At 56.0% G+C, this 26789-nt stretch overlaps 1 protein-coding gene and 1 long non-coding RNA gene across 5 annotated transcripts in view; one reads left to right on the forward strand and one right to left on the reverse strand.

Moving 5' to 3' along the window:
- Positions 1 to 17727, reverse strand: part of LOC138923186 (uncharacterized) — a 175843-nt gene extending 158116 nt beyond the window's left edge. The window contains exon 1 of one of the 4 annotated variants that reach the window (XR_011436455.1): positions 17190 to 17727. This is a non-coding gene — a long non-coding RNA (uncharacterized lncRNA). The remainder of the gene's footprint in view (positions 1 to 17189) is intronic. The other 3 variants (XR_011436453.1, XR_011436452.1, XR_011436454.1) reach the window with 3 other exon arrangements.
- A 286-nt stretch (positions 17728 to 18013) lies between these two features.
- Positions 18014 to 20941, forward strand: POU3F1 (POU class 3 homeobox 1). Its single transcript, XM_023633141.2, has one exon. It carries the CDS (start codon positions 18065 to 18067, stop codon positions 19418 to 19420), a length of 1356 nt encoding a protein of 451 aa, XP_023488909.1. The 5' UTR covers positions 18014 to 18064; the 3' UTR covers positions 19421 to 20941.
- Positions 20942 to 26789: the final 5848 nt, after the last annotated feature.

Consider the following 26789-nt stretch of genomic DNA (forward strand, 5'->3'; position numbering starts at 1 on the left):
CTCGCTGTCTGCCCCAAGCCCTCCCTGATCTGCTTCCTCTGACTGTGCCACCTCCATGTCCTCTGAGCCCTACACACACCGTGTGCTTCAGCCACAGGAACCACCGGGCTCCCTCCTCCGCTAGCCAGCTCCCCCAGGCTGCCTACAGACTCACCTGAAGAAATGCCCAGAGAGAAGGCCCTTCACCCCTTGCTCACATAAAGCAAGGGAGCACTGGCCTTGGAGTCAGAAGCTAAGGTGCAGGCCCTGGCTCTGCACTTACTGACAGCGCCACCTTGAGAACCTCACCAAGCCTCGGTTTCCTCAGAGAGGGACAATAAAACACCTGCCCCACTGAGTAGGGTCATTGTGAGGATTAAATGATCTCCTTCAGGGGGAGCACTTCTCACATGATGGGAACACATCAATAAACATCAAGTCCAACGATAGCAATGATGATGATGATGGTGGTGGTGATGATCATGGCCATGATGATGATGGCGGTGGGGATGACAATGGTGGTGATGATGACAATGGTGGTGAGGACGATGGTGATGATGATGATGGTGGGGATGATGGTGGTGGTGGGGATGATGGTGCTGCTGGGGATGATGGTGGTGGTGATGATGATGATGGTAATGATGACAATGGTGGGGATGATGACGATGGTGGGAATGATGGTAGTGCTGGGGATGATGGTGGTGGTGGTGACAATGGTGGTGATGATGATGGTGGGGATGGTGGTGGTGGTGGGGATGATGGTGGTGCTGGGGATGATGGTGGTGGTGATGATGATGGTGGTGGTGGTGACGATGGTGGTGGGGATGATGGTGGTGGTGATGATGATGGTGGTGGTGGTGACGATGGTGGTGGTGGTGACGATGGTGGTGGGGATGATGGCAGTGCTGGGGATGATGGTAATAGTGGTGAAGGTCTATTCCCTACCAAGCCTCAGGCTGGAAACCCAGAAATGGGTAAGACAGACCTGCCCTCAGGCTCGCAGTCTATAGGAGCGGCTGTTATACAGAAAAGAACTACAAAGCAAGCACTGAACACTCATACACTTGTAGGAACAATGCACAACCTGGGTGCCTCGAGGAGGGTGGGACAAACCCCACCTGAGAGTCAGGGGACTCTGGACAAGGGAGAGGACATTTGAGCTGGGACTTGAGAGATGTGTAGGAGTTCACCAAGCAGAGAGAAGACAGAGCAGCCTCCGAGGCTCCAAAGTCCTGCTCATTCCGAACAGGGTGCCCCTCCTAAGGAATACAGCTGGCAGGGAATCTGGTCAGAGCCCAGAGAGCACTCTCACCCCATCGTGGTGGGCAGCTGGCCAGGCAGGTGGGGCGAAGGCAAACTCTGCAAGGTCAGAGCTGCCCCAAGGGCACAGCAGCAGAGACCCTCATGGGGGGCTTGTGGGGCAGCAGGCTCTGCAATTTTCTCCAGCCCCCATATCCAGTTCCAGGGTTCCTCTCTCTCCCTTTTGCTGTCTTCTCAAACCTAAGTTCATGAGGTTTCATCTCCCCACTCGTAGCTGTGACCTCCTCCCTGTGCCTCACACTCGGCTCCGGGCACAACACTGAGCAGTGTCACGGCCTAAGAGCATAGTGTCTTGCTGAGCCCTGGACAGACCACACCCCTATCACCCAGAGTTACCCTGTCCCCCACCCCTACTCCAGGGTCTTCCTTGCACAGTGAGTCTGGGTGCACAGGCGAGGGAAGGACCAACTGGCAGGTGGGTCCCTGCATGGAAGTCTCCAGCACTCAGAAAATCAGAGACACCAGAAAAGCAGAGTCTGCCACCTCTCCACAGCCAGGTCCCCCCTCCTCAAGGTGACCCCTGTGTTTCCTGTGTGATGGGACCCAGAGGATGGAAAGAAGTTGTGGACAGCACCTGTAGTGGGCAGTGTGGGCGCTGACCCTAGACAGTCCTGAGCTATTCCCTGCCCTGTCCCTGAATGGCTGTGTGACCTTGGGCACAATTTCAACTCTCTGGATCTCAGTTATATCATCTATAAATAGTCACTCGGCCAATATTTACTGACCATCTGTTGTATTCCAGGCCTAGTTCTAGGCACAGGGAGTGTTTTGGTGAATAAGACAAAGTCCTGGCTCCATGAAGCTTACATTCTAATTGAGAAAACAAAAATCAAAACATAAACAATTGAATAGGTAATGTCATGTTACATGAGGATAAATGCTCTTTCCCTGAGGTTAGAGACAAACCAGGAGGCATCTATTTTAGCCAGGGTAGACAGAAAAGGCCACCCTGCAGAGGGGACAATTTGAGAAGAAATCTGAATCAAACGAGGGAGTGAACACATGAAGAGGTGGAGAAATCACTCCTGGCAGCGGGAACAGCATCTGCAAAGGCCCTGGGGTAGGAATGAGCTTAGCAAGTTTAAGGAGTTCCAGGGTGGCCAGTGTGACTAGAACAAGGGAACAGGGGACAGGATGGCAGGAGGGAAGATATGCAAGGAAGCAGGAGGGTAGGTTGTGGAGGGCCTTGAAAGCCACAGTAAGGACTCCCATGAGATGGGAGCATTTAAAGGGTTGTAAGAAGAGGAGGGACACAATCCAACAAGATTGTAAAGGATCCCTCTGGCTGCTGTGGAACAACGGACTCTGGAGCAGCACTGTCCAATGGAAATATGACGCAAGCCACACACATAATTTAAAGTTTTCTAATGGCCACATCAAAAAAAGTAAAGAAACGGGAGACACTAATTTTAATAATATGTTTTATTGCATCCAATATATTATCTCAATGTGTCATCTCTATAAAAAAAAATCATTAGAGATATTTTACATTCTTTTTTTCATACCAAATCTTCGAAATCCGGTGTGTATTTTATCCTTACAGCACATCACAATTTGGACTAATCACACTTCAAGTGCCCACTAGCTACAACTGGTTACTGCAGTGGACAGCTCTGCTCTAGACGGGCAGGAGCGGACACAGGAAGATCAGTAAGAGGCAACTGCCAGGAGCAGAAAGGAGGGGTTTAGAGTTGGGTGGGGATAAGGATTAGGATGAAAACAAGGACGTGGGATGGGGACCCAATGGTTGGAGTCAGTGTCGTGGGTCGGACCCCCTGGAAACGCTCTGAGACTACGTGACGTGCACGAAGGAGGTTTATTGGAAAGTACTCTCGGGAACAACGGCGCAAGGGGGAAGCCGCATCGGGCAAAGGGAGAAGCTGATAGGCCGTGCAGTCACAGCAAAGGCCCCGGGCAGTCTCACAGTCTCATAAGGAGTTCTGGAGCTGGGACGGCCCTTCAGAAGTCCCAAGTTGCAGCAAGGGGACCTGGCCTTTGCATACCTGCCATCAACTGACCAGCCACTGGATGTAGGCTGTCCCTGGGGATGGGTGTAACTTTGGGCAAGGTGCCCCCCTTACACCAAAGGCAATTCCTGGAGATGGATTCAGCTGTGAACCATCAACAGCCTCCACTCCCAGAAGGCGGGGAGTGAGTGCCTTGGCCCTGAAGGGGAACCTGGGCACATGCCACAGAATCCGCTACAGCCAGGCAGCCGGGGACAGGAGAAAGGGGACAAGAGAGAGGCCTCCTGATTCAGACAACTTCTTCCTTCCAGGAATAGGGGCGATGACGTCCTGGCAGCAGGAGCACCAAGCACAGGCCGGCCACATCTATCAACAGCCTCTGAGCACGGCTGGGGAAGACTGTCCCTGGGGAGACTCAGGCCCAGTTGGGGGCTCTGTCTCTAACCCACTCACTGCCCCCCACCCTGTGGGATCCTCCAAGCCAGTCCTCAGGTTCCAGTTCCAGCTTTGCAGCTCCCCCTGCCACCGCCTGCTCCCCACACGGGGCCGTCCCTTCCCCCATCCTCAGGAGGACCTCATCCATCTCAGCTGGGCTATTGTGAGGCTTGAATGAGCTTAAGCAAGTGGAAAAGTTTTGTTCCCTGTGGGGTGCTAGCCACATAGGAGGGGGCTGTTATTAAGCATCACACTTCCTGCCTTTGGAAGAGCCATTCCCCTGGGCCCCCCCAACCCCGCTTTCTTCCCTGCCCTGCACTTCCCTCTTCCGACCCTTCTCCTCCCAGCCCTTCCAATCTCCCATCTCTCATGTGATTCTGTCTGTTTTTCTGAGTCTCTCTCTCTGAACCTCCATCTCTACACCCCTCTGCCTCTCCATGTCTCTCTCTGGCCCCTCCTTCTGCAGGTTCACCACCAAGCAGGGAAGCTCAGAGCTGCCCCACAGATGTCGGATGCCCCACACCTGCTGTCCAAGCCAGGTCTGGCCTGGGCAGGGAGGAGGGCAGGGTGGAAGGGCAGAGAGAGTGGCCTGAACTCTCAGGCTCCCAGCAGTAGCTCAGCTCAAAGCTGGCCCACCCACCCCTCTGAGCCCCTACGAGGTTCCTGCTCTTCCCAACGTGGCAGCCACCCACCGACCCTGGCTCCCAGCCTGTTTACTACAGTCGTGCGGAGAGGTTCCAGAAGCTTTGTGCTGGGAAGGGGCCAGCAGCCCCTGCAGCAGCGCAGGCAGGCTGCCAGGTAGCAAGTCCCTGCCCCTGGAGCAGCACAACATCCTCCAGGCTGGGTCATAGTGAGGGTCACAGGCCTGGCCCAGCAGGGGTGGGAGCGGGATGCAAGATTCCCCATGACCCTGGCTCCCCAGGGTGCCCAAGACAGGCAGCTGCTGCCAACCTCACAGCCAAGATAGAGCCCTTCCTCTGGCTCTGTAGGGATGGGGCCCCACTTCTCAAGGAGCTTCTTTAAGAACCAGGTAGAGAAAGGAAATATATAAACAGATGGGTCAGAAATGTACAAATACTGACCAGTCCTCCAACATACACATTCAATAAGCATAACTCAACCGGTGGCTGCATTAGACATCTAGTCAACAGACGGACAGATAGATAGATAGATAGATAGATGGATGGATGGGTTGGTGGGTGGGTGGATGGGTGGGTGGGTGGATAAGTGGGTGGATGGATGGATGGATGGATGGATGGGTTGGTGGGTGGATGGGTGAGTGGGTGGGTGGTTGGGTGGGTGGTTGGGTGGGTGGGTGGGTGGATGGATGGATGGATGGGTAGGTGGATGGATGGATGGATGGATGGATGGGTGGATGGGTGGATGGGTGGATCGGTGGGTGGATCGGTGGGTGGGTGGGTGGATGGGTGGGTGGATGGGTGGGTGGATGGATGGGTGGATGGGTGGGTGGATGGGTGGGTGGATGGATGGGTGGATGGATGGGTGGATGGATGGGTGGATGGGTGGGTGGATGGATGGGTGGATGGGTGGGTGGATGGATGGGTGGATGGATGGATGGATGGATGGATGGATGGGTGGGTGGGTGGATGGATGGATGGATGGGTAGGTGGGTGGATGGGTGGATCGGTGGGTGGATCGGTGGGTGGGTGGATGGATGGGTGTCTGGATGGATGGGTGGATGGGTGGGTGGATGGGTGGGTGGATGGATGGGTGGATGGGTGGGTGGATGGATGGGTGGATGGATGGGTGGATGGGTGGGTGGATGGATGGGTGGATGGGTGGGTGGATGGATGGGTGGATGGGTGGGTGGATGGATGGGTGGATGGATGGGTGGATGGGAAAACAGAGTCATGGTTTCCAGGTTAGCAAGCGTATCAGTACAAGACCTTCCCTCTCCTTCATCCCACCCAGAAAACCCCCTTTGTCAGGTTTCTTTATTCACCAAAGACTAACTGAAGCACCAGGTTCCTTCCTTGGCCTCTGAATTTTAAGCAACTTTTCTATTTCCTCTTCCCTGTTCCTTCTTATACAGGAGAGTGTGAGGAGCCCAGGTCCTGGGCAAGGGGGAGTGGTTCAGGAACCAAGAAGCCCGCCTTGGCTGAGGCCTGTGAGCTGACCATCTTAAGGAAAGGACAGAGGGAGCCGGGCTGGGTGAGCATCACCCCTGCTGCCTCCAGCAGTCAGTGCAGCACAGGGAGTGTTTCGGGACAGTCCCACCAGACAGCAGGTATGGAACCTTCTTTTCTCCCTGCCAGGAGCCTCTGCTCCCAAGCTGAGACCAGGTGCCCTGAGCAGAGCCCAGAGGACAAGGCTTGAACTATGCAGGGGATTGGAGGGGGGCCAGGAGCTAAGCAGTGGAGGGAGGATGGGGAAGATGTGACTGGGAGCCCCCGGGGGGAGGAAGTTTTGGGGCAGGCTTGGCTGAATGGGATTAACGTGGGCACCCCACCCTCTCCAGCTTCCGTCTACTGGGTGGCTTCCAGGAGTCTCAGGGCCTGAGCCCAGGCAAGGCCCAACCAGGACATGAAAGACTCTGGAGAAGTAATGTTAGCAGGACCACCCACCCCACCCACTGTGGGCGTCCTGGTCTCTCTAGGTGGCAGACACTGGATGCCCAAGGCAGCTGGGACATGGGAAGGGGCTGGAGGAATCTGAAGAAACCAAAATGTACCCCCAGGCTTCCCCAACTCCTTGTGATGTTGTAAGGATTCTATGAAGTAATATACGTAAAGTGCTTAGAAACCTAAGAAATGCTCAATAAGTGTCGGCCATCAGCACCTAGAACAATGTCTGGCACAAAGTGGGCACTAAATATTTGTTGGATTAATGTACGAATGAACGAATGAATCCTGTTCCCACTTTGCCCCTCTACTTCAAACACTGGAAGAGACGAGTCAATATTGTCTCCATAGCTACTGAAGAAGATGTACATATTAAGCTCATTCCAACCCCAGGGCCTTTGCCCTTACTATTCCCTCTGCCAGGAGTGATTTCCCACACATCTTCACACAGTTCACTCCCTCAATCGATTCAGATCTCTGTGGCTGGAAATGAGAAAGGGCCCTGACCACTGCCTGCTGATAGAGCTCCCTGTTCTCCCCAGAGTTGTCCCTCCTTCCCCAGTCAAAGATGCTCACAAAATACATACACATACACACACAAGTCCAGGCAACCCTAACTAGACAAATTCAGTGTCTGCACCCCAGCCAGGGTTAGGACTTGAGCTGACAGGGGCTCTGGACTGCCAGGTGGTCCCTCCCATAGGCTGATGGCCATCAGTGTCCATGCATGACAAGGGCTCACCCAACCCACAGAGGAGGTCATGTTCTGTCCCAGCCACCCTGGCAACCAGCCTTGGCAAGAACCATGGTACCATGCAAACATCAGAGGCCACTGGACCAGGATTTAAGAATCCTAGTTCTACCACTTAAGAAAAAAAAGCTTCTACTGAGCACTTACTGTGTACCAGCCACTGTGCTAAGCTCCCTATGCACTTGAGCTCGTTAAACCCTCACAACAACTAAGCAGGTTGGATGTTATCCTTATTTTATACCTGGCTGAGGCAGAATAAACCAGCTAAATGCTCGGGCTCTGGAATGAGACAGACCAGGTTCAAATCTGGGTTCCTCCACTCACTTGCTGTATGACCTTGGGCAAGTCACTGCAGCTCTCTGAGTCTCTGCTTCCTCCTCTGTAATGAGGAGATAAGACAGCCACCGCCTTTGATCTTCATGAAGATCAAAGGGGATAATGGATGAAAGTGCTGCATGGTGCCAGGCACACAGCCTTTTGTCAAGGTCGGGGCCCGCCCTTCTCTCCGTATCTTGCCACCTCCCCTGCCAAGGTTTGCAGGCTAGGACTGGTCTTCCACATGGTGCCAGGCACAGGGCTGGGCACAGCCAGCACGCACAGAATATTCTTGCTGACTGGCAGATTTTCCCAAGGCCTTGATCGCAGAGAGCACTCCCTCCTGAAGCATCCAAGCAAGGGATTCCTGCCCTGGGCAGCACCAGGGGGAACTCTGGAAGGCGGGCCCTTCCTGCCTCTGAGCGTCTACCTTGCTTAGAAGACCTCACCACCACCATGTGTCCCACCCTGCACCCCAGATCCTGTCCTCGTTCCTTGGGTCTGAGTTCCTACCTAGAAAGCTTGACCGGCACCCTAGCTTCTCCAAGACCATGGCCACCTATAGGCCCACCAGTCACTCACCCCAGGGCCTGGAGATCTGATTCTGTCCCAGCCCCTTAGGTGGACCCTGCCGTATGCTGTCAGATGCCCCCTATTCACAACAGCTGCCCAAATCACCCACTCCAGATCTCCAGGCTCCAGTGTGGCCACTGCTCGACCCTCCCACCACCATTCGCCTGCCCGCAGCTGTCACTTTCCCCAACTCAGCAGCCTCTGACACGTGCACACTCAGAGCCTGCGGCCAGTCTACACCAGCCATGCCCTCTGCAGGGCCCTGACACCTGGCAGAAAAATCACAGAGGCACTTTGACATTAATCAAAGACACTCATAAATAAAAACGTGTAAATCATATGCAAACCAAGGTAGGAATTTACATCTTTCACTGCTGAGTCAGCATCCCCACGCACCAGGGAGGCTGCCTGTGGCTCAGGAGGTTTGGGACAAGAGCCCTCCCATCTACAGACCCATCGAATGATCCCAGATTCATCATCGGAGATTCTCGAACTTCCAAGTTGGGGGCACCAACCACCATTTATTGCTTGCCTATTACACACCAGCTATCCTCTTACACACCAGCTCCAATAGGCATTAAAGGAGGTAACGTGTAAAGTGCTCAGAATGGTACCTGGATGTAGGAAGCACCCCATATATATGGCTATTATTATTAATATCGCTCTGAGCCTCAGTTTCTTCATTTGTAAATGGGAAGAATTGTCACACCTGACTCACAGGGTTCTCATGAGGACACACCGTGCAAGCCCAGATGGAAGCACTGAGCACAAGTCCTGCACAGAGCGGGCACTCAATAAATCTCAGCTGTCATTATTAAATAGTGTGGTCCATGCAAACAAGTTCTGGAAAGGTATAGCCAATAGGAGCAGTGGCGAGGGGCAAGGCAGAGAGATTAACAGAAGATTTCCACTTTCGGCTTCACATACTTCTGAAGTAAAGAATTTTGACACACAAACCTGTATTGGTTTTATCATCAGCAAAAACAAGAAAGATTTTCCTATTTGGTGGCATAAAAGCCACCAAGGCAGCGACTGTCCCGGGAGCATTAACTCCTCAGCTCCCTCCTCCTGGTTCTGCACCCCTCCCTACACGGCCTCTCTCCTCAGATGCTCTCCTGGGGATCTGCGTCCCTCTGAACCTGGCCAGGGGCCCGGTAGGCTGGACCGGGGAGAGCAGTCTGCTCTGGACACAAGGTTTATATTAATAAGACCTTACGTGACTTTCCCTCTCTGGCAGGACAAGCAGAGGTGGGAACCCTGGAACTTTTCCATACAAGCGAAGCCAGGCCTCAGTTCTCCCACCTGCCCTCAGGATTGGGCCTGGACCCAGGCAAAGGTCCTCTTTCTTAGATTTAGTGCCACGCACACAGCCTTCAGCCTACAGAGAGGCTGTTAGGTCGGGATTCGTGGCCACCCCTCGACCTTAAAGCTCCTGCCTGGCTCCTGTCAAAAGGGTCGAATCTTTGGATCCTATACATCTTCATCTTCGTCGTGGATAAAGGATGCTGGGCAGGACCAGGCTCCCAAAGGCCCCGTCCAGGGCACTCCCGGCCCATTCCCCAGCACCTTTAGCTTCAGTCAACAAACCAGGTATGAATACGAAGATTGGCCCTCTTCTCTGGAGCCCACATCTTCCGAGACTGAAAGCCAGTGTCCCCCCACCCCACCCATTTGAAAAAAGAAGGAAATGAGATCACAGCAGCACAACCACATGATCATTAAGCAGGCATCCTTTACTGGTATCACTACAGACCAGGGTGCTGGGGAGACAGAGATGAAATGGAGCCAGCTGCCCCCAGGAGCTCACAGCCCTATGGGAGAGACAGACACGTGGATGGCAATGGCTGTGCATGCCCATAAATGCTAACACAGAGGTGACCTGCATGACACAGTGTGGAAGCAGGGCAGAGGCAGTGGCATAGTCGAGAGAGAGAGTGGAAAGACTTCCCAGAACAGGTGACCCTTGAACTAGGACTTGAAGAGTGTGATGGGGAGGTGGGCATTCCAAGGAGAGGGAACTGCTTGTGCAAAGGAAGGGTGTCGCGAGGGCCTGGGGTGTTTGTGGGAACAGAAGCTCAAAGCTGCTGGATTCAGAGGGCAGGGCCCCTGGGGGCTTTGGACCTGATGATGTCCACAAGAGGGAGCAATGGAAGGCTTCTCAGGAGGCAAGTGACATGTCTGTGTTGTGTCTTGGAGGAGCACACTGATTCAACTCAACAAAGGGACCGGAGGAAGGGAGAACCATCCTAACCAGTCACTACAATTTATGACCTGTTGGCTTACACATTCTTTTAACTTTGGTTTCCCGGAGCACTGGGGTGTCAGCTTTGTCTGTCCCTGGAGGTCCCCAGAGCAAGCAGCCCAACGACCTTACAAGTGGAGGTAAAACGAGGCCCTCTACCAAAGAGCCCTTCCCTGGTAGAGAGGAGGGCAGGGACGTGAGTCTGGCACATACTCTGTTCTCAGCTACAAACCAAAGTTGAAACTCGACGGTGATTTTATCTGCAATGACAAGTCCACCCCCAGGCTCAGACAGGTATTGTTCCAGGCTCAGCAGACGTCCCCAAGTCAGACAGATGTCCAGGGCTCAAACAGACATTGCCCCCAGGCCAGGAAGATGTTGCACCGGGCCCAGACAGATGCTGTGCCAGGTTCAGACACATGTCCTCGGTCCAGACAGAAGCTGTCCCGGGGCCAAATAATGTGCTGGGCTCAGCCAGGTGTCCCAGCCCCAAACAGATGTTGTCTCCAGCCCAGGCAGATGTTACCCTAAGCTCAGACAGATGTCTGCCACCAGAGATACATAAAGATGCTAAGAGGTCCCTGGGAAAATATAATTCCTAAATCCTCTCTCACCACTTCCACCCTCCACCTGCTGCTCCCGAGAAAGCTGAGGGAGGCCAGCGCTGAGCCAGCCAACTGTCTCCAGACCCTCCCAACTTGTAACAGCTAAGGAGCTATATCTTTCTGTCCCGCCCCCTGACTCCAGGCTAGACTACTGCATGGAGGGGAGGAGGGCACATCAGTGGGACGATGAATGAGGCACATGAACAGGAGTACAGGGCATCTGTGCCATCTGTGGCACAGCAGATAGTGATGCTCAGGCTACCCCAGCTGGCTCTGTATAGGGAGAGGAGGCTGGGGGGATCAGAGGAAGGAGTGGGTTGATATAAGGACCAGGTCCACTAAGTCTTACCTCAAACCCCACACTCTAGCACTGGACGGGAGGAGAAGTCCTGTGACCTCATCCCCATGCACACATACCCCAACCAACACCCTAGGAATGTCATTACTGGGTCGTTTGAAGGTGGTTACTGTTCCAAAGCTGGGCTGCATTAGCTAGCAAGAAAGAGAGGAATAAGGAGGCTAGCCCAGTGTAGACATAAAGTGGGAGACAGTCCCATTCATCAGCTTGGTCTTGGCTGGAAGAATGACCTTCCTTCCACAAGAGTCCTCATGGAGCATCCGAGACCTGGAAGGGAAAAGAGCTTCTCACTCGCAGACACACCGCTCCTATCAGGAGCCGGAGTTGTGTGTACTGCAGCTACGCAGAAGTTGGGGTTCAGGAACCAGGGGGCATTGGATGTTCTTAGTCCATGGGTGGAGGAGGCAGCCACTAGACCTGGGATGAAGGAGTGAGCCTGACCTCCCCACCTGCCCTAAGGGGCCCCCAGGTGGGCTCAGACAGTCTCCTCCAGAGGGGAGTTGGAGAGGCTCATAAATATGTAAATTACCTTAAGCCACGCCCCCCAGCAGGTGCCAACTGGGACTCCCCTCAGCCCTACCTACTTCCCCTCAAGAGCTACCTGCAGGCTGAGGAAGGTGAGGTGTGGTTTTTAAAACCGCTCTCAAACAGAATCCCTGACCCAATTACAGACAGTAATACACACACATTAATACGAACCTAACACAAGCACGCAAATGCTTATGAGCTTCCATAAAGTACAAACACACGAACTCATGCAAGCATGCTAACATGCAGTCACCATGTATCCAAGTACACCAAGCCCCCCCCGCACACTGTCGTAAACACTGTAATGCACACAAACCCAAGAGAACTCCCCGCTCTCCCTTCCACGCACCCAAGCTGCCCACTCCCCACCCTCAGTGGGGTCACAAAGTCAACACCAGGCCCAGGAAGTCACCTCACTCTTCTAAGGATGGTGACAAGGACTTAAATTATCATTCCTCCCACCCCACCCTGTGGCGGTGAATTTTGCAGCCATTCAGATGAAAAGTGTGTTAAAAAAAAAAAAAAAGGGAGAAAAGAAACTCAAACCCAGCCCCAGCCTTTCAGAGTGATTAATCCCTGCTAATGATTTACCGATTTGCAGAAAGCATGTTCTGCATAACCGGATTGTGGGCATTAACTCCAGCTCAGAGGCTGCCATTCTGCTAAAAATGAAAGTAAATTTCAAGAGCAATTGACCAGCCCTAATTTGAATATTCTACTGATGCACTGGGAGGATCCTCACCCCTACCCATAGGCCTAGCGGCTGAGGCAGGAAAAGAAAAGGCAAGGAAAAGTTCACCCCCTAAGAGACATTTCCCCTTCCAGCCCGCCTTTCCTTCACCAAGGCTGAGAGATGGGGGACCTTCCATTCAGTAAGTGAGGCTGCTTCTTTCTCCCCTACCAGAGGCAGCAGCGCCCCTCCTGGCCCTCTATGCTAGGTTCCTGCCAGCACAGGAAGGACAGAAGAGGTAGGACACCAGGAGGACACCTTATAGGGGAGGAGGTAGGGGCTCGAGCTCAGAACAGTGATCCCAGCCCATGTGGGAGAGCTTTCTGGACGGTGGTGAGCACTCCGAACCTACCTAGCTGCCACAACTTGCACCAAGGTAGTGAATAGACAAGATGCCCCTGGCAGCTCCCCAGGTAGGACTCTGACAGCCAGAACCCTGACAGATGCTTCAAGGCAGACAAGCATTCCAGCCCAGAATGAGCAGGGTCTGAGCAGGGTGTGGTCACTCCTGACACTGCTTAGCGAGAACTGGTTGCAGAGCAGGCAGTTTCCGCTCCTGCGCACGCAGCCTCTTACTCACCCCAGGCAGCCGGGGAGAAGAACCAAGCTACACTTTCCCTTTACAGGTTTCCATCCAGGCAGTGATCTCATCTCGGCTTCACAAGAATCCAACAGAGACCATCCTGCCCAGCTTACAGATGAGGATACTGAGGTCCACAGAAACTAGGGGGCTGAGACTGGTCCAATGTCATCCCGTGGGCCTGAGTCAGAGCCAAAGTGGAACCCAAACCCTGACACTCTGAAAACATGGGATCTAGGGCTTAAGGAGACAGGCAGAAGCGAAAGGCAGTGGCCTCTGAGTGCTGCCCGCATGCTGGCCCCCCCAGACAAAGACTCAAAGTCCACGCACACAGGAGGGCATCCGAAGACACCAGCTCCTCCAGCAGCGCCCCCCCTGAGCCCCGATCTCTCCTCCCTTGAACTCTTCTCAGCACTCCTGATTTCAAGGAATCCAGGTGGAATGTCCCGGAGCCTGTCTTCCCCCAGCACTGAAAAGGCCATAGGTCTGCAGCAACATCTGCTCTCAGCGCTTCCTGGGCTCCGAGTACCCACTGACTGACCGAAAGACACAGCGCAGAGGCTCAGAGTCCAAAGGGGGAAAGCAGCCAGACCAGGCTGCCCTTTCTTCCTCCCTCCCAAATCTTGCTCGGCGTACCATTGTGTAGGTTCACCTGTCTGGGACGTGTGTCTGGAATATAACAGTGCGTATGTGACCACGAGGGTGCTGATGGAGAGTGTGGTTGTGTTCTAGAGGCTGTGCCTGAATCTCCCAGGAGGGAACGCGAATGTAGATGGCAGAGGTTTGTGTCTGCGACTTGGGGCTCTGCAGAGAGAGTATGTGGGGCTGGAGTTTGTGTAGCTGCCGTTCATCCCTGCAGAGCCTCCCCCTGCAGCCCCTCTGGCTCGGAGACCCCCCACAGCGAGGGCCCCATCTGCTGGAGGCTCGGTGACCTGTGTCAAATGAGCAGGCGCTCGGTCACACTCCAGAGCCTGGAGGAGGCTGCGCCACTCTGGGAAAGCCCAGGCAGCTCCTGGCCTGGGGGCGGGCTGGGCAGGGTCCCTGCTGGGGAGAGAGGCCCAGGAGCCTCTGAGCCTGGCGGCGGCCTGGCTGGGAGCTGTCCTCCACAAACAAGGAGAGTGAAAAAAATATGAAAAGAAAGGGCTTTTCTGCTTCCTTGGGACTAGTGCCGCCACCAAACTGTGCGGACCACATTCTGGGCTGGGGACAGCCCCCTCCTCTGCTTTCCGATCCCTTGTGCAGATGTGTCAGTTCCTACAGGGTGTAGGTGTATATGTGTATGTCTATGTGACATGTGGGGTGGGCCTCTTTGTGTCTATGCATTGGGTGGCAGAGTGTGCGTGGCTGGCTCTGTGTGCTCCTGTGTGTGAACATGACAGTGTGCCTTTTTGTGTGAACTGGCACACCAGCTTGTGACTCCAAAAGCCACTGTAGGTCTCGTGTATTTTTGTGTGGCTGAAGGAATGCCTACTTGAGTCTATTTAAGCCTACGTGTGGGTTCTGCGTGTGTTCCCATTTAGACACATGCCTGTATTTATCATTGTGTGTTGATTTCTGTGACTATGAATATCCAACCTAAGGGTGTGAGTCCATGCATTCCTATCGTGAATCTGTATGTTTGTCCCTGGGCTAAATTGCACGTGTGTATCTGAGTGTGGCATGTGTGTGTGAACGCCTAAACCATTCAGTGTCTGCGTGGATCAGGGGGGTGTCTGAGGTCCGTATGCCAAGTCCTCCCCAGACCCTGTGAAGGTAGGGCTCCTGGAGAGAGGGGGTGTTCTGCAGCAGGCCATGTCACAGCCCCCAGCACCCCACCCAGAACCTCGGGGAGCAAGAGCAAAGAGGATGTCGAGACTTCCTGGGGAAAACTTAACTTTCAAATACAAGAAAATTTTTACTCAAGACCAAGCCCATATCATTGTAGAGGGTCTAAAACTTCCAAAGCAGGGAAAGCAACGTTATCCTTTCCTAGTTCACACGGCTGCTCACCCCAGGGGCAGCTCGAACATGCAGAGGGTGTCTAAATCACAGGCTTTGCTTCCTCCTTGGAACCTCACAGTAACCCTGAGAAGCAGGCATTCCTGTCCCCGTTTTAAGATGAAGAAACTGAAGCTCCAGGCAAAGCAACCAGCACCAAGTCACAGGGCAGCTAACAGGGATGACGGGGACGGGACTGAGATTTGCTGGCTGACAAACTGGTAACCTAGGAGCCCGGCTTTGCTGCAGACACCTCTCAGTCCAGCCCAGACCCGGGATCACAGCTTCAGGAGTGCCAGCTGGCCCTGGCCCACCCTCCGAGAGCTACCAGAGATAGGGTGGTGGGCTCTCTCTACTGTGACAGCCAAAGCCGCTGCCTCCACAGGCATCCTTCCCCATCCCAGAGCAATGAGGAGAATGAGGAATGGGACCCTCATGGGTTCTGCACCCTCAGACAAGCCTCAGCTCCCTCATCTATGCACTGGGGGTAAGAATCTCATTGTTCTCCCACAGGGCCGAGAGGTGCAGGTAAAATGATGAGGGTAAAGCACCCACGAGTCTTCATTCTTCAAGTCTCAGTGACAATTCCAAAGACTGGACATCACACCCGTCCACTGTCCAGACAGTTCCCTTCCTCCAACAAAAACTGAGACAGATTCACAGACTCAAAGACCATCAGAGCTGGAAGGGCCTATGAGGTCAGCTGGTCCAAACCTCCATAACCCCACTCAACAGATGAGATTTAGTTAGAGGGGCGAGTAATTTGCCCATTCACTGGGCACTAACAACAGAAACCAGCAGAGTAAATGCCCTTTCTGAGAGCTTTTCACCCCCATTGTCTCGTATCACCCTCTGACTTACCTTAGTGAGACAGGTGGGCTACCTATGGCACTGTTATTCCCCGTTTATAGGTAGGAAAACCAAGGGCTAGAGAGACAGGACCAGAGTTATTCCTGCCCAGGAAGATAGTGGCAGGTCAGGTTGGCAGCCCCTGCTTCAATGTCTGGTTAGGGCTGGCAAGAGAGGAGCCTTCACTACATCATTCCCAGCCTGGGTCCTACCTCCTGGGCCTGGGGGAGGGGCCAGGAAGACAAGCGGACCAGGAGGTCCAGGGCTGCCTCAAAGTGACCCCTTCCCGGGCCAGAGTCCAGGGAAGCTCAGCATTCCTAGCTAGGTTCAGACACAGGGCTCCTTCACAGCTTCTGAAGCAAGGGTGGTACCTCAGGAGCCTGCTCAAGACAGTGGCCAGTGGCCAGACAAGGACCAGACCCTGTCCTACTCCATCCCCTAGGGGCTAGCCAGAGCCTCCTCCTAGGATGTTCAGGGCCTGGATGAGCACAGTCTGTGCCCGGGATGACCCTTGTCACTGTCGACTCTGCCCCAGCCACCGGTGGGATCACCCCACTGCAGCTGTCACCCAAGTCCCCATCACCGTTGTTCACACACTGTGAAGGCTGTGTTCCACAATCTCAACTTGCCCAGTAGGGCTCTAGCTGGGTCCCCAGCTCAGTCCTGTGATCTGGGACCCCAGGGCCCCGGAATCCATGAATCCATGAGAGGCAAGATCATGGGGAGAAAAGAGGTGGGCTGGCAGCTGGATGGCTCCCGGGGAGCCAAGCCCCAGTGTGGGGAAGAGTGGAGACTACACCTAGCTCTGCTCAGCTTCCAGCCCAGTGTGGGTCAAAGGCACAGGAGAGCTGCTACTGGGGTTCCAGTCCACTCAGAATCCTTCAGGGAGTCCTCAAAGAAATGGGGTGAGAAGATACCCGAATTGCACGCCTCACCTTTCCAACAAGGCCTCCTCAATCTCAATTCCCTTTTCGGTAGCCCCAGGCGAGTCGGATTAAACGCCAGTGCAGGACCCCAGGCGAGGCTGGACAGCTCCCGGCCTGCACCCTGGACTTCTAAAGTGCCAACAGCACTTCCTCAAGTCCAGGCCACTCCTCACCTAGAGCAACTGTCTCTGGGGCGTGACCCCGCCATGACCCCGGCCAATGGGCCCTTCAGGCAGAGAGGTGAAGGAGCGAGAAGGCAGCGGCGGCCTGGGACAGATACCTGCCGACCCAGTGAGTCCACCACCCCGTCGGTGGCGTTTCCCCCCCCCCACCCCCCCACCCCCAGCCGCCTCCACCTCAAGGTTCTCTCACTCTGGAACCCCCGGAACGCGGCCTCTTTACAGGAGCTCCCGACTCCCGCAGCATCACTGCCGCCGGCCGTGCCGCCCCGAGCCGCCCGCGCGGTACTCACCTGCGCCGCGGTGCCCGGGAGAAGGGGAGCCTGCGCGAGGCGTGAAGCGGGTCTGACTCTGCCCGCGGCCGACGCGCTCTCAGGGCCGCGGAGGTCGGCGGAGTTGCGGCACTGGGTCTAGCGGAAGGAGGGGGAAAACGAGACGGGCCGGAGAGGCGCGCGGAGGAGAGCTCCGTGCCCGCTGGAAGCTGCGGGAGGCGAGGCGGCCCAGGCGAGCAGCCGCTCTGGAACCGAGCTGGGGACCCGCGCCGCCGCTCGCTCGCAGCCTCCCGAGACCCGCGGAATCCCGGCCCGCCTGCAGCGGCACTGCGGAGGGAGGAGCGCGGGGCTGAGCGGCTTCTCGGAGCCCGAGCGCCTCCCGGAGCCCGCCATCCTCGCCGCCGCCTCCGGCCGCCCCTGCCAAAGACGGGCGGGAATTCAGCTCGCGTGGAGTGTGGGACCCGCCGGGCTCGGAGTCTCCAGCGAGGGGGGAAAGCTGGGCCCACGCAGCCAGGACGAGAGGGGGTGCGGTCCCAGTGCCACCCCCGCGCCACTCCCCACGTGGCGGCCGCGCCCCCGGGGCGTGAGTGTGTACGCGGACGGCAGGGGGGCCGTGAATGAAGCCCCAGCGGCCAATCAGCACGGCCGGCGCGCGGGACCCCGGGAGCGAGGCCCAATGGCGAGCTCTGGGCGGCCCCGGCTGGCGGCAGGCGGACGCGGGGGGCGGGGGCCGGGGCCGGGGGGCGGGAGGCGGCTCCGCGGGCAGCCAATGGGCGGCGGGTGGGGTGGGGCTCCGGAGCGCTGAGCGGGTCCCGGCTTTAAGCCGGTGGAGCGCGGCGGCTGGGCCCGCAGACGGAGCGGAGCGGCGGCGGCGGCGGCGCGGGGCGCGGGGCGGCATGGCCACCACGGCGCAGTACCTGCCGCGGGGCCCCGGCGGCGGAGCTGGGGGCACGGGGCCGCTTATGCACCCGGACGCCGCGGCGGCAGCAGCGGCGGCGGCGGCGGCCGAGCGGCTGCACGCGGGGGCCGCGTACCGCGAAGTGCAGAAGCTGATGCACCACGAGTGGCTGGGCGCGGGCGCGGGCCACCCCGTGGGCCTAGCGCACCCCCAGTGGCTACCCACGGGAGGAGGCGGAGGCGGCGACTGGGCCGGCGGCCCGCACCTGGAACACGGCAAGGCGGGCGGCGGCGGCACTGGCCGAGCCGACGACGGCGGCGGCGGCGGCGGTTTCCACGCGCGCCTGGTGCACCAGGGGGCGGCCCACGCGGGCGCGGCATGGGCGCAGGGCGGCACGGCGCACCACTTGGGCCCGGCCATGTCGCCGTCGCCGGGGGCCGGCGGAGGCCACCAGCCCCAACCGCTCGGGCTGTACGCGCAGGCGGCCTACCCGGGGGGCGGCGGCGGCGGCCTGGCCGGGATGCTGGCGGCGGGCGGCGGCGGCGCGGGGCCGGGCCTGCACCACGCGCTGCACGAGGACGGCCACGAGGCGCAGCTGGAGCCGTCGCCTCCGCCGCACCTGGGCGCCCACGGACACGCACACGGACATGCACACGCGGGCGGCTTGCACGCGGCGGCGGCGCACCTGCACCCGGGCGCGGGCGGCGGTGGCTCGTCGGTGGGCGAGCACTCGGACGAGGACGCACCCAGCTCGGACGACCTGGAGCAGTTCGCCAAGCAGTTCAAGCAGCGGCGCATCAAGCTGGGCTTCACGCAGGCCGACGTGGGGCTGGCGCTGGGCACGCTGTACGGTAACGTGTTCTCGCAGACCACCATCTGCCGCTTCGAGGCCCTGCAGCTAAGCTTCAAGAACATGTGCAAGCTCAAGCCGCTGCTCAACAAGTGGCTGGAGGAGACCGACTCGTCCAGCGGCAGCCCCACCAACCTGGACAAGATCGCAGCACAGGGCCGCAAGCGCAAGAAGCGCACGTCCATCGAGGTGGGAGTCAAAGGCGCGCTCGAGAGCCACTTTCTCAAGTGCCCCAAGCCCTCGGCGCACGAGATCACGGGCCTGGCCGACAGCCTGCAGCTGGAGAAGGAGGTGGTGCGCGTCTGGTTCTGCAACCGGCGGCAGAAGGAGAAGCGCATGACCCCGGCGGCCGGAGCCGGCCACCCGCCCATGGACGACGTTTACGCACCCGGCGAGCTGGGGCCGGGCGGGGGCGGTGCATCCCCGCCCTCGGCGCCCCCGCCGCCGCCACCGGCCGCGCTGCACCACCACCACCACCACACACTGCCCGGCTCGGTGCAGTGACCCCGCGGGCCGGGCTCCTGCCGGCGCGCGGCGAGGTGCCGCGCGGCCTGAACTCTTTTTTGTTCGGTTGCTTTGGATTTTACAAAAAGCCCCGAAACTTTCGAACAAAACCAAACACCCGGACGACCCTCTCCGGCGAGCGGCGAAGACGGCCGATAGGCTGCGTCGCCCGAGCCCCAGGAGAGAGGAGCGAAGATCTGGACCGCGCCAACTCACCCCGGGCGTCCTGCCCGCCGCCTGCTCCCTGCCCTCCTTCCCTCGACGACCCCCGCCCCTGCCCCCCGGGCTGTTCGGGGCCGGATCCCGGCAGCGGCCTCCCCACAGCGACAGGTAACGCGGTACGGGGTTAGGGATTTCCCGGGAGAGAGGAGGAGAGGGGGGAGGGTTCCCCATCCCTCTCCCCGGCGCGGACTCCCGAGCCTGCGGGTCGAGGGCGGGGGACTGTCACTTTATTCGCTCCACGCCTCTTCTCTCCCATAAGGATGTGCCCCATCCCCCTTACCCTTCCTCCGGGTTTGGTTTTTTACGATTTTTATTTATTCATGGAGCCTCTCGGTTCCTGGGGTCCTTCTAACTCCGCCCGCGCCCTTAATTTAAATCGCTGTATACTGTATTTATCGGGGCCCCGGAGGGGAGGCCGCGAGAGCCGCGTCTGTGTATAAAGCAGGAAATAGCCAAAGCTTTAATCTAGCCTAATTTATTTTTTCCCTTTACCTTCCCCTACCCTACCCCAAAAAAAGCAAAACAAAAAAACAAAAACTAACAAAAAAAATTTCAAGTGTTCATTTTTCGTTTCGTTTTATCCGAGCTCCAGCTCGGTTCCCGGCCACACCGGAGGGGTCTGCGCTCCCACACACACCCCGATGGGACGGGGCTTGTGCCCCACCGCAGACTGACCACCGCACAACAGGGCCCCCGCTCCCCGCGGGGCCCTGACCCCCTGGCCACAAACAAACGAAACTTGAAAAAGTTGGAGATATTTTTTAACCAGCTGTAGAAATAAGCCGTTCCCTGAGAACCTTCTGCCTAAATCCCCGCGGCTTCCGTCTGCTCCCTTTCCAGCCCCCTGGGATGCGGGATGCTGGGGGGAGGCCTGGAGAGAAATTCCCCAAATTTGGGGTGAGGTGGGAACCATGTAAATATGTGAGATATGTACACACCGGCGGGGAGAAGAAACATTTTGTGCTTGGCTTTTATTTTTGGTTTTCCGGGTTGCCCTCCCTCCCGATCCTAAAGGATTTTGTACACCGACTAATCCGAAAAAGATATTTTAATATGATTTCCAGATTTCTGACCCATCTCTATTTATTTTCCGGATGTGTTTGGAGCTTCCCCCTTCTCCATTTCTTGTTCTGTTTGTTACAGTTTGAATTTAAATTTTGTTATTTTTATTATTTTTTGGAACAATGTTTTGATGCATTCTCTTTGTATCTTTATTGCAAAAAAAATGTAGACTGGGAAGTTCCCTTTATATTTATGTTATAGTAAATATTTTATTACTCACATAAACATGTACCCCAGGGCCGTGTCCTGTCCTCTTTACTACCAGGGCTGGGTTGGTTTGGGGGTGAAGTGACGGGATGCCCTCGCTTATCCCCTTAAAGTTCTGGCCTCACTGTCCTGGAGGAAGGTGACCACACAGACCTTCTTGCTGGCCAGTATCAGGACCACTGGTTACTTGGGCAACAGTTGGGCCCCTGCCTCAGGTGAGTGAGTTTAGGCAAGATGAAGCCGCCTCTTGTCCCCTCCCATAAACAGACTATCCTGAGACCAGACCAGGGCCTAGGACACCCTCACCGAATTGAGTCAGCCATTCCTCAGGCACAATTCGACTCCTCTTCACGGCCAAGAAAGGAGCCTGCTTCAACCTGGACCGCCAGCCTGGCATCTTTGTATCCCCCGCCCGGCACCACAGCTCCTGACTTTAGTTTCACTTTGTACTCCATGTGTGGGGTCCAGGCCAACTCCATCGTTCCAGGTTCTGGGGCCACTGGAAACTGAATCAGGCCCACCAGCCCACTCCAGCTGGCTCTCTACCCGCAAACCAACGGTACCCAAACCTGCGTGGATCCACTGGGCGTTCACACAGCTTAGACAGTGGTCCTGCGGGAGTTGAGTGGGCCTGGGGGGAAAGCCCTGCCTGTCTGTTTGGGCAAAGCTAGCCCTACTACTTCTCTGCAGACAAACCACTGTGCCCCAACTTCTCTTGGGGAAGAGTAGGGCCCAGCTGTGAAAGCCCGGGCATCTCCTCTCCAGGGATGAGTACCCAAAGGACACCCTCCCTCCGCCCCAGGGAGTGATGCATATGCCTGTGTGAGGATTCCACGGCTGTGCAATCATGACCTGGAGAGGACACAGACGTTCTCAGACATCCCCTTCTCAAGCCTTCGACAGCAGCATCCCCCCGCTCCAGAAGCAGGATGGGGGAGGCAGATCTGAGCTCCAGAGCCAAAGCCTAAGGTTCCCTGTGTCCCAGTCAGGAACTTCTTTTTCCTTTAAAACAACTCTTCCTAAAAATATGAATAAAACAGCTCCTCCTGTTTCCTCTGTAGATGCAGTGCTTGTCCCTTCTCAGGAGAAGTCACATGAGGTTTCTCTTCCTCTTCACGGAGACAGAGCTTGAAGGCCTAGTCACTTGCCTAGGGCGAAAGTTGTGTCCCTCGTGAGGGTGTACGTGTGGCCTTCTCCAGCCAGGGAAGCTGCCCAAGTGCAGGCCCGTGAGAGGCCTTGACTCTAGCCGACAGTGTCTTGGGCACCCAGAGAGGTGTCCCCAGACTCCCCAGTTGGCTGTCCCTGGCCAGGCTGCAGCCTCAGGATGACCCTGCCGTGCTGACAGTTCCCAGTGACTTTCTGGGCTCTGCCCCTCGATCTCAGGGGGAACTACTTCCACAGGTACAAAACCCGCCAGAGTTTTCAGAGGCTCACTCACCGCTCCTTCCCTCCTACTCACTAGTCCAGCCTAGTGGGCGATTAGCCCTATAATTGGCACCCGTGTCCCAGCCATTCCCCATACTGGCAGGCCAGTGAGCCTCTCTCATGCTTCTCAAAGAGGAGGCCAGGAACTTCTCTCAAAGAGGCTGGCCAGGTGACAGTGTGGCCAGGAGCCCCTGGCCACCCTACCTCGGGCTCCCGTTTCCTCCTCCACTAAGTACAGAACTTCGAAGCAGTCCCGCACTCCCCCACACTCCCTTGTTATGTCTCCATTCCTGGATTCATCCCAGCCTCGGGGCCCTGCAATGGAAGCAGATGAAGCTCGGTGCTCCCTGCCGCCTGCGCCGCCACCCGGGGCCTCCGCAGGTTTGGAGGTTGGAAAGGGTGGCTGGGAAGACTCGAGCCTTTCGCTGGCCTCTGCCTGCAGCTGACATCAATTGATTGATTGATTTCCTAATTGCTTAATCCTGTACAAGAGGGTGGATTTATTATCTAAGCAAGTCAACTCAAAAACAACAAAACAATGTTGCCTCCCAAGAACCAGCAGCAGCTGAGGCGTAAAACAAAAAAATGAAAAAAAAAAAAGTGGAAAAGGGACAGAAGAAAATCTTCCACTTTGCAAGGATTTGCTTAATGAGACACCAGCCTGGGACAGCTACCCAGTGACCAACCCTTTGGTCGCAGAAGGCCCCAGGGCTCCTCCCCCCAGTTCCCATCCTGGGCTGATGGTAGGAGCTGCAGCACATTTGAACGTGTAAGGAGAAGCCACAGGGAGAGAAATATTTGCCCGGAGTCTTACTCCCTGGATAGAATACAGTTTAGGAAAGACACAGTCAGCTGTGAACTTGACCGCGGTTTCTCCACCCCATGTGTATGTGGATATATACCTGCTCACCCTCGAGAGCCTCCGGACTTTCTTTCACTCAAGAGCAGCAGATGGCCCTAGCGTCGACCTCCGGGGAAGCCCAAGCTTTCCCCTCACAGATCTGGGGTTTTCTGATTCCATCTCCCTCCCCTTCTCATTTGAACAAAATAATTTCCTATGATCACACAGCCACAGATTCTGTTAGAGCTCCACTTTCCCCACGTGCACCTCTGTGAAGTGATGTATGAATCTGCATGTGTGCCACCGTGCCTGCAAATCTGTAGCTGCTCCCAGAGATAGGAGCGGGGAAAGGAAGTCCATGCTATACTGCTGATGCTTTGAGCTGGAAGAACATTTGCTGGCACAGTGGAGGGTCGGGGGGGAGGAGGTTTGGCCAAGACAGGAAGAAGGAAGTTGGCCATTGTGGTCACCTGCAGTCATTAAGGCAAACCCAGAAGGTGCCCTGCCCTGAAGCTCAAGGACACTGAGGTTCTCATGCAACTCCTTCCCCAGGAAGTTGCACTAGCTTGTATGTTGCGTGGCTTAGGTCCTGTGCCATCATCCCTTGATGCCGGCCTCATCGGGGCATCCACAGGGCTAGCTGACCCACAACCACAGCTGCCCACTTAGAGCTGTTTAGGATCCAGTCTCCTCTGGAAGGCTCTGGGCTGCATGTGAGATGGTCAAGCCCTTAATGACGCACGCAGGGCCCAGGCTCCCCAGCAGGGCTTGAGCTCCAGTAAGGAGACCCACCTGAGCAGGGAGAGGAGAAAGAGGAGGTTGGTGTCTGGCCCAGCTGCTCCCCCTAAGCTCAGGGAAGAGGATTCACCTGGGGCCTCCTGCTTAGTGACCAAAGCCAGAGGAGCCATCAGTCTTGTCCCTGCCTGGCATATTCAAAGACCCAAAATTAGTGTTTGGCCAGCCGCTCAGAGTTCCTCTTATCGCCTCTGAGGCCTCCGTGTGGGAGGACTGCCCTCTATTGGTCCCTGAGCTGGGACATGGGAGCAGCCACCAGGGCCACCTCACAGCTGAGTGTCCCCCTAAAAAATTACCTTCAAGTTGGCTACTCTGTGGGGGATGCCAGGTAGAGGAGAGGCTACCGTCACCTTCAAGGAAGCAATCCTGCCTCCCACACACACAGGCTTGCCCGTGACCCTTCCTTCTCCATCTACCACCCCACCCATTCCTGCAGCCATTCTCGGAAATTCGCCAACACAGCTACCTGCTCTGTCTCTCTCCCACTCACACTCATCTGCATCACTCCTCCTCTCAGCCAGCTAAAACCCCAGTGCACGCTCTCACCAGCTTGCTCACTCACACACACGCTAACTCACTCATGGTCACACCCATACCACTGTTTGGCTGTCCGATGCCAGCGCTGTGGTCTTTGGCACTGAGCTCTCCAGAGTCGCCGGGTCCCTGGCACTGTAATGTCTGATTTAACATGCACAAGCATCCTTTGCAGCATTCGACAGGGTCCCTTTCTCTCAGGATTTCCAATCACTTACCCCACAAGCTGCTTTCCAAACACATCCCTGCCCATCATTGTTCTCAGCTCCTCCCAGATCTCTCCTGCTCCCTTCAGATAATTAAAGTTAGGCTGTGTGTTTGTATGTATGTGTGATGTTATTTTTTAAACACACACCCCCACACGTACATATGCGTGTATATATACAAACACACACAGCAATTAGATCTACCCGTTTCTTGTGCAGTAAACCCTCAGCTACGCACATGTCCCCACATCATCGCCCGATGAACCCAGCATCACCTAGTCACGGGCTCCTGATGTCACACACACACGCACACACACTGGCACTTTCACACAGTTACACCCACCCCCAGCTCCCTGGTGTTTCTCCAGGAGCACAACCCACCTCCCACCCACCTCCAGGGCATCTGAAAGGGTTCCCCTCAGATGAGCTAACTACCAGAAGGGCTGTTTCAGCACCACCCCCCACCCCCCGACACACACACAGTGGACGTGTCTCTGGCTGAGCCTGACCAGGGTGGGTCTGGGTATTATTAGGCTGCAGAGACAGCACAGAGGCATATGGTCTCGTACACAAGAAATAATGTTCATGTTAAATCAGACCTCATGCATAATGCATGGTGCCTGATCTCACATTATTTTGGGTGTTCGTCAAAATCAGTGTTCTTTCTTGTGAGGGCTTCTGAAAAGAAGGGGAAAAGGCGTTTGCTAATTGCACCTGCAGCCCAGACCCAGGGAGCCAAGTGTGCCTGGGGAGGCTCCCTCTGGCCCGGTTCCACCCACCAGTGGGTCTCACCCCTCTGTCCCCTCTGTCTTTCCACATGCAAAGAGGGGCTGACTCGGGTTTGTAGCAGGCCTAAGGCCCCGTGTTATTTTTATTTCTTTTCTCTCGGTTCTCTGTCCCTGGAGGGTTCTGGGGAATAGCAGTGGCTCTGTCGTTCTCACACCCGATTCATTTGCCGTTTTATGAACTCCCCGTTGATTCATCGCCTCCCTAAGTCAATGATTCACTCCTGATGGCTTTTCAGAAATCCTTCTTCAAAGGCTCCAGATTATTCAGCTCTGAACAGGAGCAGACCTGGACCCTGCGCTGCTACTGCTCTCCTTGCTTAGGGTGGGAAATTGTCTCACTCCTTGGCCTTTCCCTGGGGCTGGCCGGTCTGGGGAGGAGAGAGCACTCCCCCGACGCAGAAGCCACTAGAGCTGACCCAAGCAGCTCACGGACAGATCTGACCCTCTGGGGAGGCCCCCTCCAGCCACTGAGGGTCACCTGCCTTCTCCTATCGTCATCAAAGTCCTTGAGGAAGCGCTCCATGTCTCCAAGGAGGCAGAGAGCAGAATGGTGAAGTGCAGGGGCCATGAGACCAGACAGTCCTGGGTATAAATTCTGGCTCTACCTCTTATTAGCTGTGTGACTTTAGGTCAGCTACTTACACTTTCTGTGCCTCAGTTTCCTGATACAGAGACAATGGCAGTTCCTACATCATAGAGCTATTTCAAGAATTAAGTGGGATGATGTACATAGAGCGCTTAGCATAAGTAGGTGATGAATGAAGGAAAGCTGTTTTATTGTGGGGCCCGAGCAGGACATTGTACGAAAACAAGTGAATGAGGAAGAAAACCACAGTGTAATGAACTTTTACTCCTGACCCCGCTCTGCCTGAGGCGCTCTGACATAATACTTATCCAGCACTTCCTTTGTGCTTTATTTTCATTATCTCACATTAGCTATTCCTATTTTGCAGATAAGGAAACTGGTGCCCAGAGACTTTTAGTGACCTGCCCACAATGGCACGACTGGTTAATGATAGAACCTGGGATAAAACTCATTTGATCTGACCCCCGGATCCGTGTTATTTTTACATTCCCTGCTGGGGTGAACAGCAGTGTCCAGTGCTTGGGGTATGTGCCCAAAGCCCAGGGGGTTCCAGAATTCAGGACTGGGCCAGAGAGAGAAATGGGGACCAAGGGTGTTGGAGCTAATCGGCTAGGATCCGCCTCCCTCTCCGCCACTCGGCAATCAGGTGAATCCCGTGAGGCTGGAGGAAGTTGGAAGAGCTGCCTGGGATCACCAAGGTCAA

Source organism: Equus caballus, chromosome 2 (assembly GCF_041296265.1).
Source record: "Equus caballus isolate H_3958 breed thoroughbred chromosome 2, TB-T2T, whole genome shotgun sequence".
NCBI lineage: Eukaryota > Metazoa > Chordata > Mammalia > Perissodactyla > Equidae > Equus > Equus caballus.

Coding starts and splice junctions, on each gene's coding strand:
- POU3F1 (XM_023633141.2), top strand. CDS start 18,065: ATGGCCACCACGGCGCAGTACCTGCCGCGGGGCCCCGGCGGCGGAGCT.